The sequence below is a fragment of the Corvus cornix genome, chromosome 21 (assembly GCF_000738735.6).
Source record: "Corvus cornix cornix isolate S_Up_H32 chromosome 21, ASM73873v5, whole genome shotgun sequence".
Classification (NCBI taxonomy): Eukaryota; Metazoa; Chordata; class Aves; order Passeriformes; family Corvidae; genus Corvus; species Corvus cornix.
The window spans coordinates 5,565,490-5,579,028 of record NC_046350.1 but is presented as its reverse complement, the minus strand read 5'-3'; the positions used below and the strand labels follow the sequence as shown (position 1 = coordinate 5,579,028).

The 13,539-nt window shown below is 54.0% G+C and overlaps 1 protein-coding gene across 1 annotated transcript in view; it reads right to left on the bottom strand.

Annotated features, from left to right (window-relative positions):
• NOC2L (NOC2 like nucleolar associated transcriptional repressor) overlaps window positions 1–13,295 on the bottom strand; it is a 29,778-nt gene extending 16,483 nt beyond the window's left edge. The window contains exons 1-12 of the mRNA XM_039563942.1: window positions 13,190–13,295; window positions 12,946–13,113; window positions 12,344–12,512; window positions 11,305–11,424; window positions 10,633–10,750; window positions 10,200–10,290; window positions 9,690–9,768; window positions 8,061–8,171; window positions 6,915–7,028; window positions 6,126–6,314; window positions 3,937–4,076; window positions 611–722 (exon numbers count right to left, since the gene is read on the bottom strand). Coding sequence (XP_039419876.1) covers window positions 611–722; window positions 3,937–4,076; window positions 6,126–6,314; window positions 6,915–7,028; window positions 8,061–8,171; window positions 9,690–9,768; window positions 10,200–10,290; window positions 10,633–10,750; window positions 11,305–11,424; window positions 12,344–12,512; window positions 12,946–13,113; window positions 13,190–13,278 — 1,500 coding nt within the window. The 5' untranslated portion in view covers window positions 13,279–13,295. The remainder of the gene's footprint in view (window positions 1–610; window positions 723–3,936; window positions 4,077–6,125; window positions 6,315–6,914; window positions 7,029–8,060; window positions 8,172–9,689; window positions 9,769–10,199; window positions 10,291–10,632; window positions 10,751–11,304; window positions 11,425–12,343; window positions 12,513–12,945; window positions 13,114–13,189) is intronic.
• Window positions 13,296–13,539: the final 244 nt, after the last annotated feature.

The window sequence follows — 13,539 nt, the reverse complement described above, 5'->3', positions numbered from 1 at the left end:
CCCAGGCCAGGGAGCAGGAGGTTCATAAACTTTCCACAGGCTGAGGATGTGGTCTGCAAGAGACCTTTACAGCAACCCCAAACCACAAAAGCCTTTGCTTCAACAGAACTTGATTAGGAGTGAGCCTGGCTGAGTCAGGCACTTACCACAGCAGTGTGTGTCCCTCCTCCTCAGTGGCCAGCCTCATGCCAGCTCAATTCCTCACAGATACCTTCCTAACTATTTTTTTTTAATTCTTTCAGGTTTTTTTTTTTCTCTTCCACTTCCCCTTGTCTGCAGTCAGGAACAACTCTGCCTTCACCAAGAGATGACCACATCAGCAAGATGGAGCTTGGGCAATTCCTGCAGCAGGCTGAGGCTCTGAATCTCTCCGGCAACCCCTTTGCCTACTCCAGGTGCACCAGTTCAAGCCCCTGGGGATGCATTTCCACACCCCACTGGGCTCAGGTACGACTCACAGCCCAGTGAAAGCTCAATCCTGTTTTCTCACCGAGTCTGGTGCTGTTTGCCAGGGATTTTAGGGAGTGAGCAAAGTGGGAGCTCTTGGGAGCTGCTGGTGGTGCAGTGAGGGTGTTTATCAGGGAAAAGGTGCCAGCAGGGTCCAACCAACCTCGAGGATGAAGGGCAGCACTGGGATGAAGGTCCTGGTGCTCTCGGCCAGCAGGGTGAGGGCACGGATGCAGTGCATGCGCAGGGGGTAGAACCGAGTCGTTGGCACCAGCCTGGGCAGGAAAAGTAAATAAAACCAGATTCTATTAGGTCAGGTTTATACAGGAACTGCACCTGCAGCCTTCAGTGACACAGGAGAGCACTCCCCTACTCGGCTGAAGAAATCTGCAGAGCTGCTGAAGCCACCCCATAGCTGGAAATAAAATCCCTGCGTTAAACCCGTAACACTGACACAGAAACTCCTCCTGCCACAGCTCAGCTCTCCAGCTCTGCTGGGAGAAAGGGCTCCCAGAGCTGTGCAGCTGAGGTTTGTCACTGATGCCAGCTCCCTGTCAGGCTGGGACTGAGCAGGATTAGCTCCCCCAGGAGCAGAGGGAGAATGGAGAGCAACGCCTAAAGCCCCCCACACCTCATTTCTGTCCCACTCTCAAGCCCCTCACTCAATGACCTGTACCCGAAGTCATGGAAGCCTCCAGCATGAAAATTTTTATGTTTTTAAACCACAGCTCACAGATGACAGACCCAAGCTGATAAATGAACCCCTCCTTCCCCAAAGGACTTGCTGAGCAATCCAGGAGAGCCCACAAAATAAAAATGTTTGACCAGGCACCATAAATCAGCTGCATCCCCCCCTCAAAATAGTGAAATAATTATCACTGGATCCATTACAGAAATAAATCTGCTTCACACCCCTGCCCTGGCACCTCTGGAGATGACGAAAGCCATTCTCAGGAATTAATTGATCGAGGAATAAAGCTGTTAAGTGTATGGATTTACTGTAAACCAAGGCCATTCATTTCAGAGTGCGTGGCCATGCCACAGCCTGCTCCACATCCCGGGGCTGGATGCACTGGGAATGCCAAACACAGCTGGGAGCAGCTGCCCAGTCCCTCCAAAGAGACTCCTTTCACCTCAGAGCAGAGTCCCCAGTGCCCCTCTATCACTTGGAATGGCCCCAGTCCTCTTCCCAGGCTGTGGGGTTGGGAACAGCACCAAGGCTTGGTTTGACTTGGTACAGCTCATCCTGTCACAGCCCTGGTGACCAGAGAGGACAGAGAAAACTCCTCTCAGCATCAGCCCCTGCTCCAGGTCAGCCAGGTCCCTGCTCATGATGCCATGAAGATTTTTGCCTTTTCTTTTATACCCCTGTTATACCCTTTTTACAGCTTCTGTATTCCCAGTGCTTTTTGCCTCCATTCCTGGACTTGTTTGTCAAGCTGAGAGACTCAACATTTTAGAAGCTTCGTAGCCAGGGGTCAGTGTGCCCCAGACCCCAAGGTCCTCTCCAGAACACATTCTGTAAACCAAGATAGAACCATCCAGGGGAAGGCTCCTTGGGGAGGGGGGCTCACTTGAGCCTCTCATTGGGGAATCTTTGATAGATCTGCTAATTAGTAACACCTAGAATGTTATACCCAATGTTGGGAGACACAGAGACACAGACAGAGACAGACTGGGCGGGGTGCATCTCGATGCACATGACCCGGACGTGTGCACCTAAGGATCCTTAAAAATAAATGCCAAGGTAAAATCCCTTTTCCCCTTCTAACCGTGTATGCCTCTTGATTTTAAGACCAGGAAAAGGCATCACTCAGGGACACCAGGCTGTCCCTGCCTTCCTCCCTGCACGTGCTGAGAGGCTGGAACACCACAGGCACCACAATTCCTCCTTTAAGCACACACCAGGGAACAGCCTCACTGTTACAGCTCAGGCTGCGAGCGGGGCACAAACCCGAGCACGCAAGGCCACGAAAAGTTCATGGGGAAAAAAGGGATAGAACAGGAGCTCCTGCTGCTAAAAACAACCAGCAGCGTGGAGAGATGCCAGCACGGGGATGAGCAGCAGGAACCCGGGGAGGACGCAGCAGGTGCCGGGGACACGGGGACACCGTCCTTGTGCTGGGGCCAGGCGCCACCTCCCGGCACGGGAACGGGGCTCTGCTCCCATCCATCCCTCGGGATGCACACCAGGAGCAGGGCAAAGAAGGGACTGCAGAGGTCACGCAGTGTCCTGTCCCACAGCAGCCCCACATCCACCAACCTGCCTCCTTCATATCCCAGACACCGGCCTGGCTCGCCAAGGAACGCAGCTGGGAGCTGGTTCTGCTTCCCCGGCCCTGGAATCTCAGAGTCCTGGAATGGTTTGGGTTGGAAGGGACTTAAAGCTCACCCAAATTCCACCCCTGCCATGGGCAGGGACACCTTCCACTGTCCCAGGGTGCTCCAAGCCCCAGTGTCCAGCCTGGGATGGGGCAGCTTCTCTGGGAAACGCATTCCAAGGCCTCCCCACCCTCAGGAGGAGGAATCTTTTCCTGGTATCTCATCTGAACCCACCCTCTTTCAGTTTGAAGCCATTCCCCCTCATCCTGTCACCCCATCCCTTGAAAATCCTCTCTCCCCATCGTTCTTGTAGCTCCTTCAGGTCCTGGAAAGCAACAATGAGGTCACCCCAAACCTCCAAAGCCTCGGCAGCTCCAAAACCTGCAGCTCATGCCAAGCTGAGACTCACCCCACCTCCCCTCTCCTTGGCCCCAGATCCCTGATTTATCTGCCTGGACAGGTAGGAAGCTGCCTGGATCCATCCCCCTGGATCCATCCCCCTGGATCCATCCCCCTGGATCCATCCCCAGGCCCACTGAAGCTCCCCAGGAGCAGCGGGGGATGGGAGGAGGGATGTTTGCATCCTCTTATCTGATCGTTTAAATCTGCTTATCTCCATCACCACTGGGGAGTTTTTGCAGACCAGGTTTTAAAGCTCAGATTCTGGTTAACAGAGCTAACAGGATTTGGGAGATCACCAGAGATCCCAAAATTCCCTCAAGGCTCGTTATGGACAGCCACCTCAGAGCACAAACAGTTCATCCACACACACTGACGGGAGGAGGGAATTCTCAGCAGACATCCCAAAAATAACAACTGTGTCCCACTTCTTCAAATCCCAACCAGCAGGCACCAAAAATGCAGCTCCTAAATGTATTTACAGAGCTGGAGATGAGGATTTTCTGAAGCAAGGCAGATCACTGTCCTTGCAGTTACAAGGATAATCTGCCCAGGTTATTCATACTGAGACTCTTCTTACACCAAGAGGAAAGAATAACCCACACCACAACTTTGGCACCACCTAAACAGGTGCTCACACACATCTGGGGCTGGAAAATTTCCATTAAAAGCAGCTTTGAGACCGTTGAGGGTTAAATCCAAATCACAGAACAGTAAAATAACCTTGTAAACAGAAGCAGAGCAAAAAGAATTAAGAATTCTACTCACTTGATGCAGCCAATAATGACCTGTGTCAAGGGGTAGATCAGGGGCTCCATGACCTCACTGGGGTGGATGGTGCTGAGAACTCGACACCAGAAGTACAGGCAGTGGATGTACTGCCAATTATAGACTGACTGGAAGTTCTCCTGCAGGAAAGGGGGAAAAAAAATAAAGGTGGAAGCTTGAAAACGTGACATTTGAGAGGTGCTCACTGTGCTTCCTCTCCAGGCTCATTTTACCCAGGAGGAACAGCAACACTGGAGCTGCCATTGAAGTTCACTGGGTACCAGTCAGTGCCTGAAGGAAATAAAGGGAATAAAACCAGCCTGGTGTTGCTCAAGAGTGGCTGCTTTGAGAAGGACGAGCTCCCAGCTTCACACAGACACTGGGATGTGGCCAAGCCCAGGAAATACTGAGCTGATCACTGGCAGAGCAAGGAGCACTTTTGGGAATGACACCACCCAGCACAGCTTCATTCTTTACACCTGCAGGGTCAAAGTGACAGGCAGCAGGGCAGAGAGCAAACCTGCAGCTCTGGCCTTGCTGGTTGCCACCAAAACCACTGCACCAGGCCAGCAGGGACAGGGACACAGGGACAGCAGGGACAGCAGGGACTCCAGGCTGGCTCAGCAGCACAGCCAGGAGTGGCCCAAGGCTTGCACCAGGCCAGGACATAGTTTCCAAGACTCTGGGCAGGTGCTGCAGCAGCTCTTGGTGCCAGATTCAATAAAAGCCCAGCTAGAGCACGAGTCCCTGAAGGAAACCCTTCCCAAAAAGTTCTGCCGGTATCCCCTTCAAAACACAGGAGTCAGCACTCACAAGGTGCCTCAGCCCCCACTTGTGGGGTTTTCCAGACTTTCAAGGCCCAGCTCATCTCTTCTGCGTGGAAAAGCAGGGTGCACAAGTCCTGAGACAGGGACAGAATCCTTTAATTGCAGCCACTGGGCCAAACCTTGCAGCAGGGACTTAAAGCCAAGCCACAGCTGGGCATGGCCGAGCTCTGCCAGCTCTCCCCAGGTCACTGAGATGTACCAAAAAGCTTTTCTGAGCTTCTCCTGCACAGGAACAGACGAGCAATCTGCTCTGGTAATCACCTCCCACCACCATCCACCGCTCCATCTAAACAGGCTTAGTGCCTGCATTTGGGCATTTCGGTGGTGCCATTCCCATCTCAAGTTCCACAGCCCTCCCCAGCTGTGAAATCAAGTGGATTTGCTCCTTGTCTGGGCCACAACTGAGGGTGTAAGGAGCCAGTGCAATCCAATTAGGGGATCTGCAGCCCAGACTTCATTTATCTCCGCTTATTTATCCCCATGTCTGCCCAGCCAGGAGATTTAGCTGGGCACCAATCCTACCCTGCTTGGGGGCAGCTGAACAATTAATCTGTGGGGTCTGTTTTGCTAAACAGGACTAAATCCAGGATTAGCAATCTGACTCAGATTTCCCAGGTCAGACTGGAGGTGGCTGAAACCAGGGCTGCTCCCCAAAGGTCTGAGCTGCTTTGTTCACCTAAGTCCTTTAAACAGCACGGACTTTGCTGGGGGGATGCAACACCCCAGGGTGGCTCCTAAGCTGCTTTACCCTCAGGTTCTGTGACACAGGCTGCAAACAGCAGCCTCAGAGCTGAGAAGGGTGTCCAAGATGGAAAGTGCACCACCAACTCTTGCAAGTGGGGAGAGAAAAGCGACTCCCACCCCGCAGGAGGGTTTGGGTTCAAAGGGATCATCCGTGGGCAGGGATACCTTCCACCATCCCAGGCTGCTCTGAGCTCCACCCAGCCTGGCCTGGGACACTTCCAGGGATCCAGGGGCAGCCACAGCTTCTCTGGGCAACCTGTGCCAGGGCCTGCCCAGCCTCACAGAAGGAAGAATTCCTTCCCAAGATCCAACCCAAACTTCCTCTCCGTCAGTGTGAATCCATTCCCCCTCATCCTGCCACTCTGAGCCCTTGGAAATAGCTGGGCAGAGACTTTCTCACAGCCTCCTTTCAGGTCCAGGGAGGCCACAATTAGCCACCCCCAAGCTTCCATTTTCTCTCCTTCCTGGCTGAAATTTTAGCACAGACAACTCCCAGGAGCCCCGGCAATGGGTCAGCCACCACCACAGCCTGAACAGGGTGACTGCAACTCCTCCTCTCCACACATTTCCCCCAAGGAGGGTGGGAAAACTCCTTCCCCAGCAGGGCCAGGTGCTCACCTTCTTCCTGACGGTCATGGCGCTGCGCAGGTGGATGGCCAGCTGGCGGATGTAGATAAAGGTGTGCTGATAAGAGGTGTGCGTGTCCAGGGCGAACATCTCGGTCAGCGTGCGCTGCATGAAGTTGATCATGGGCAGCACGTTGGGAGAGGTGAACCTGGAGTTCTTCACAAAGGCAATGTACATTTGCTGCCAGGGGAAGAGGACAAGAAGCCACCATGTAAAACAGAGCAAAAACCATGCCTGGACTCCTCTGCCCCTCCCAGGTGTGTTCAAAGCTGAAGTGCTGCTTTTGTCACACAAAGGAATAACCCAGCCTGCTCCTTCTCTAGGGGCACAGGAGTGTGTTCAGCTTGGAGATGTGCCCACCACTGCTTGTCAGCAAGAGGACAACGCTGCAGGAGGGTCTGAGCCACACGTGGGGATGGCTGGGCTCAGCTCTCCTGCTCAGGTGCCACTGGGACAGCAAAATACACTTGGGAGCTCAGCTGGGAGGTCAGAGCAGCTCAGGAGGATGTCAGCACTCAGGAAAGGCCCTCAGGAATCAGAGAGATAAATATTCATCAAATACCAGAGACCTCCCCCGCTCAGCCTCTGAGCCCTCAGCAGGAAGGGCAGCAGTGGGAGGCAGGAATCACCCTGACCTGACGGAATTTCTGCCCTGATTGGTTTTCTGGAGGCTGCCAGCATCAGCTCCAGCACCTGCTCCACCTGCAGCTCAAGGCTTTGAGGTATTTGCACACACCATGAGGAAGAAAAGGTGCAGATGACAGCGAGGGCCAGGCTTACCTTGAGCAGGGGGCTGAGGTAAACCTCCTTCTTGTACCGACAGATCTTGTTCAGCACCAGGAAGGCCAGGACCCTGACTGTCTCCTCCCCTGTGCTCCACAGAGCGATGGTTTGCTGGGATAAAGCAGAAAGGCAGGTGAGTGAAGGGACAAAGAGCTCCTTGCTGGCCACAGACAGGCCTGAACCCCCCTCCTTCCCAGCAAACAGGCAGCCAGGAGGCAGGTGACACAGAGGTGACACAGAGGTGACACAGAGGTGACACAGAGGTGACACAGAGGTGACACAGAGTCAGTCACTGGCAGCCCTCCTGTCCTCACACTCTCCCTGGGACACCACACAGCAGGCAAGGCTGACGTTTCCACGATCAATAAAGGAACCTGTCCAAAACCAGCACCTCTAAAAAACACGTAACTTCTATTTGTGTGCCTGAACACTCATTTGGACTCTCCTGAACGACTCCATCGCCCCAGGTTCACCTGGCCCTGTCAGGAAGCACCTGGTGCCCCCAAATCCAGTCACCTCAGCTGCACTGAGGAACTGCACAGCACAGGAAGGGTTCACTGCAGGCCTGGAAAAGCCTTCCAGAACCCCCTGCAGCAGCCCTGCAGCTCCTCCACCTTCAGCTGTGAGGGGTGCCAGCCTCCCTGCACTCCATGCCATGAATCATCCCCACCACCAAAGGCTTCCCTGCCTCCTTCCAGAGCTGCCTTGCCGCTTCCATTCAGATGCCACCCTGCTGCCCTCCGTGTCTCCTCCACACCTCCTGTGTTGCTGTTACTGCTCAGCAGTTGTGACTGAGCTGCCACAGAAATATTCCACCCCCAGCTCCCCGCGTGGAGAGGCAGCACAGACATTCCCAGGGCCTGGCAGCAATTCCTCCATCTGGGAGGAGGAAGCAGCTTCCCAAAACACCTCCCTGGGGAGCAGCAGCTACAAACAGAGCCACCCACCCACTCACCTCAGCCTGGCATCGCCCCGTGGCACCTGGAGAGGGGCAGGAATCATCTCCAGGAACAAAGGCAAAGCAAGGGAACACTCCAGAGGCTGAACTGCCAGGGGGTCCAGCCCATACACCACAAAAGGCTCAGTTGAAGGGAGGAAAGAGCACCTCAGATGCCAAAGGCACCTCCCAGCAGGTCCCCTTACCTTGAGGAGGGCTCGGCACTGCTTTGGGAAGGACAGGTAATATGGAACTATGGAATTCACGTGCTGCAGCACTGCTGCACCCACTGAGGCCTCTGTCAGGCACGACAGCAGCTGTGGAGGAGAACAAACCAAGCCCAGTTAGCAGGCAGGGCTCATCAGCTCTCCCTCCGTGTCAGGAAGGAGCTCAGACAAACCCCAAGAGCTGGAGCAGGGGAGGAGCAGGCACAGGGCAGGGGAAAGAGCTGCCCTGCAGGTGCCTCATCCTGAAAAGGGGAGCTCAGGCTGCTGCACCTGCAGGGTTAATGGCCCCTGGGCCATCACACAGCACCTCCTCTGTGGAGGCTGCAAAATCAGTTTATCTGCAGTGTGGGACACCTGACAGGTGATGTGACCGTGACCAAAGGGTCACCTCACTGCAAATGGCCAAATTCACCCTCAGTCTGCACCAGGAAACATCTCCTGAGCTAGCTGATGGCACACTGCATTTCTCCAGGGCTTCTGAGGGGGAAGCTGGAATGCTCTGGGTAGCAGAGGTTACCTCTGCCTCAAGGAAAGGCTCAGGCAAAACGGGAAGAACCAGGATCTTTGTGTCTGCAGCTTGTTCAGCTCAGTTCCCTGCAGCCAGCCCCAGTTTCCAGTCTGCAGACAAGGTGAGCTCTGAGAGGCTCTGCCTGATGCAGCCCCAGCTGCTGGAAGCAGCACAGGAATTTTATCCACATTCAGTTTGCCTCCTCACCCTCCTCCTTGCTCTGCAAAGGTTCTGGACCGAGCAGACTTTGCCAAGTCCCTCTCACACCAGAAGGAGAAGATTTTGTTCAGAAAAGCCACTGTGGTGAAGCACTACGAGCTGTCAGGAGTCAGCCCAGGAGCAGGGATTGCTTCCAGAATTGCATTCCCAGCTCTTCCTTGTCTGCAATTCTGTGCTGCTGGAGAGAGGCACCATGGCTCGAGGGGAAAAAAAAACCTCTCCTGCTCCAACTGCTCTTTGTGCTAAGTCATTGTGCCAGCTCCCAGCTGAGGGCCAGCAGCACTTGGGCTGTCTCTGCCAGTCTCCCTTCCCTCAGCTGCTGGAGAAGCAGGGTTTCAGCGCTGGCTTGGTTTTGATGCTCTAATTTGGGCATGCACAACGAGGCCATCTCAAAAACAATTAAGTGGGGGCAGAAGTTTCCTTCAGAAATAATCCACAAAGTGTCTCTGAAACACCAGAAATTCTGGATGGATGGGATGGAACATTATCACAGTCAGAGATGCCACATGTGAGGATACCAGCAGAACATCTCAGTATTTACCCCAAGTGGAGAGACCACAGCACCAAGGAATGAATTAATGATACAGAATGCAGGAGCACAGACTGCAAACCACTTTAAAGCCTATTAAATATTAATCTGCCAGACAAATTAAAACAGAGAGAGCTGCTGGAATGTTAATTCAACCCTTCTTCACTGCCTTACACATTCTGGCCCAAGCACCCAAACTCTTAATTAGCCCAAATACTTCCAAAACAAGACAGGGAAACGATGAACACAAACCTCAGAGGGGCAAACCCAATCTGCCTCGCTCCAAAATATCCTAACGAGCCCAGCAAGGCACAGACTGACCCCACAGCCAGAAAATGATGATATTCCTTACTTGTATGGTACAGCCAAGATAAACCTTGATGTCCAGGCGCAGCTTTCCCCAGAGGGGGCTGGTGGAAGGGAGAACCATTCTGGAAAGGAGCAAGAGGTGGGTTTAGCTTTTAAAAAAACCCCAAATCAATCAGATCTCAGCAGCAAAATGAGCAGTGAGATCAATTCCTTGCAGCAAGAGCTGCCTGCAAAGCATGAACTGCTGGATGATCTGGGGTCACACACTGCAGGGACACAGCAGAAAGGTCGGTCCCTTCCTCTCAAAACCAATTTCCAGTGCCTGAACTGTGTCCTGAGTGCAAGCCCAGGCAATTCCAGACCTTCCTGAAGCCACACATCCTCTGCAAATGCCTGGAGTTTGACATTACACAGGACACAATTTGGGGGAAGAAAAGAACCCTGTGAGCATCATCATTGTTTGGGAAGAGCTGGCACCTCTTTCCCAGGTTCAAAGCCAGCTCTGAAAATCCCCACCAGCTTCCCCAAAGGTCTCAAATCCCCCCAGACTTACTTGAGTTTGTTCTTGGGGGCTTTGGGGAGCAGCAGCTTGTGAAGGTGGTGGAAGAGGTCCCGGATGCAGAAGGACACCAGGGCATTGAACACTGGGTGAAACAAGCCAGGAAAGCTTTTGTGAGTGATTTTGCATGTATTCCTGGTTTTCCTCATGTGAAAAGAGGTCCCCTAGGAACTGAGGCCAGTAATTTCCATGGCACAACTCCTGCATTTCCTTCTAGACCCCTCAGCCTGCCTTATACTGCAATGTTTTATGTAAGATTAGAAGGCACAGGGGCCACCTCTGCAGGCAAACAGCACCAAGAATCCTCAAGAGAAAAGACACCAGTGCACAGAGCAGCACAGCAAGGTAAGCTACTTAATCAAGTGAAAGGGTTAATTAACTCCTCCCAGTGCTCACCTCCCACAGCCCGAACTTTCCCTTCCCTCACCTGCTGTGTCAGACACCTGGAACTTGCTGGGGTCACCACCACTGTCTCCTCTGGTGGTGGCCACAGCTGCCTTGTAGGCTTGGGTGATTTCATGGAAGAGTTTTGGGGTGAGATTCCTCTGGGGAAAGAAGAAAAAGGGTCGCTGAGGACAAGAAGCAAGGGACCTTGTGGAACTCCGAAGCTCTCGACTGGGACAGGAGTGTTAGAACTCACTGGAAGTTTGATGGTGAGAACAGCTCCATCCTCTAAGGTGGAGGAAAAGCATCAGGACAGGGTGAACAGACTCATTCCCCTGCTCTAAAACTGGCTTTTAGTTGCTGAGGCTTGAGAAGGAATTAATCACCTTCCAGCAACTTCCAACTCGAGCTTCATTCCCCTTAGCTCTCCCATCACTGCTTAAAACGTGCCTAAGAAAGCTCCTGGAGCTGCCAAAGGCGTAGCAAGAGGGTGAAAAATGCAAACTTGATCATTCTGGCCTCTTCTGAGCCACGTTTCTCCAGCTTCCCCCTCCTGTGGAGTGCAAGTCCTTGAATCTTGCAGGCAAGAGAAACGATAAAGTCCTGCTGAGGGCACAGGACACGGATTTTGGGACACATTAACAAATCCCAAGCTGCCCTTTTACAGGCAGTGAGGAGAACTCTCCAGTGCTCTGTGCCCCAACTCCCTGCTCACCTGGGCAGCTTTCTTCCATTCTTCCACCATTTTCAAGCTCACGTGGATGAAGGGAACTTTCTTCCTTTTGACTTTTTCTTGCTCTTCGTCTTCATCGTCTTCATCTTCGTCACTGGCTTCCTAGAGGAATCAGCAGGAGGACTGAGGAAAGGTTTCTACAACTCCTTCCTGGCCCCAGCTCCCTTGCTGAGCAGCTGATGAGGAGGGAGGCAGGCAGGGCTGACTTTATTACTGCTGTTCCCAGCACTCTGCCGAAAGCAGGAATGGTTTAGGTGGGAGACTGGGAAGGAATTCCTCCCTGGGAGGGTGGGCAGGCCCTGGCACAGGGTGCCCAGAGAAGCTGTGGCTGCCCCTGGATCCCTGCAAGTGTCCAAGGCCAGGTTGGACATTGGGGCTTGGAGCAGCTGGGACAGTGGGAGGTGTTGGGATTGGAACTGGATGAGGTCTAAAGTCCCTTCCAACCCAAACCATTCCATGACTGGGGGCTGGCACTGGAACACAAATATTGCACATGGAATTAAGTGATCCCAGCACTCCCAGGCAGGGCCTGGTACCTCTGATGCCATGAAGACTTTTTGCCTTTTCTTTTATACCCCTGTTATACTTTTTTACAGCTTCTGTATTCCCAGTGCTTTTTGCCTGCATTCTTGGACTTGTTTGTCAAGCTGAGAGACTCAACATTTTAGAAGCTTCATAGCCAGGGATCAGTGTGCCCCAGACCCCAAGGTCCTCTCCAGAACACATTCTGTAAACCAAGATAGAACCATCCAGGGGAAGGCTCCTTGGGGAGGGGGGCTCACTTGAGCCTCTCATTGGGGAGTCTTTGATAGATCTGCTAATTAGTAACACCTAGAATGTTATACCCAATGTTGGGAGACACAGAGACACAGACAGAGACAGACTGGGCGGGGTGCATCTCGATGCACATGACCTGGACGTGTGCACCTAAGGATCCTTAAAAATAAATGCCAAGGTAAAATCCCTTTTCCCCTTCTAACCGTGTATGCCTCTTGATTTTAAGACCAGGAAAAGGCATCACCTCGAGTGTGTCAGGGGGTCTGTGCAGAGCCTCCTCCTCCTCAGAGCTGTCCGAGGCATCAAAATCCAGCAGCTTGCGATCGTTCTCTTCCAAAAACTTATAAAACTCGGGATCTCTGTCCTTCAGCCTGGAGAGCTGATCTTTGTGCTCAGCTGCCTTTCCCTTCTTCCTGCCGGGGAAGAATTAAGTGTTTATTCACTGCTCAAACGTCTGCTGCTGCTGAAAGAACAACTTTTCATCAAGGACTACGAAATCTTGACAGCAGGATACCAGATTATACCGGGAGAGATAAAAACATCCGGAAAAAACATCATAAATTTGTTTCTCAACTGCTTCAGGGATGGGGACTGCACCATCTCCCTGAGCAGCCCCTTCCAGTGCCTGACCACCTTTCCATGTGGAAATTCCTGCTGCTGTCCACCCTGAGCCTGCCCTGGCCCAGCCTGAGGCCGTTCCCTCTCCTCCTGTCCCCGTTCCCTGGGAGCAGAGCCCGACCCCCCCGGCTGCCCCCTCCTGTCAGGGACTTGTGCAGAGCCACAAGGTCCCCCCTGAGCCTCCTTTTGTCCAGTCTGAGCCCCTCCAAAGCCATGCCCAGCCCTCACCTGCCCGGCCGTGCCGGCAGCCCCTGCGCCGCCTTCCCGCTCGGCCGCCGCCGCCTCGCAGCGCCGTTGAGGGCCCCACCGCTCTCCTCCTCCTCCTCCCAGCCGCCGTCATTCTCCGAATCCGAGCCGGCAGCGAGGAACTCGTCCAGGCTCAGCTCCGCCAGTTTCCTGCGAGGGAAGAAAGGAGCGTGTGAGGGGAAAGCTGATCCCCGCGTCCCGGCGGCGGCTCCGGCGCGGCGCTCACCTCCTGCCGGGGGCCGCCATGTTGCCTCTGCCACGCGGCCGCCGCTTCCGCTCCCGGCGTGCGGCGCGGCGGGAAAGCCACGCCCACATTTATGCAAAGCGACTCATTTCCATGCTCGGCCACGCCCACAACACCGCTGGCCACGCCCCCGCCCGCCTTGGCCACGCCCCCGCCCCGCCGGCCGATCCCTGCGGGCTGGACATTCCTGGCCAGGGCCAGGGCCAGGGCCAGGGCCAGGGCCAGGGCCAGGGCCAGGGCCAGGGGAGGGATTATCCCCGTTCCCGGCACTGGAGAGGCCGCGCCTCGAGTGCTGTGTCCAGTTCTGGGCCGCTCGGCTCAGGACATTGGGG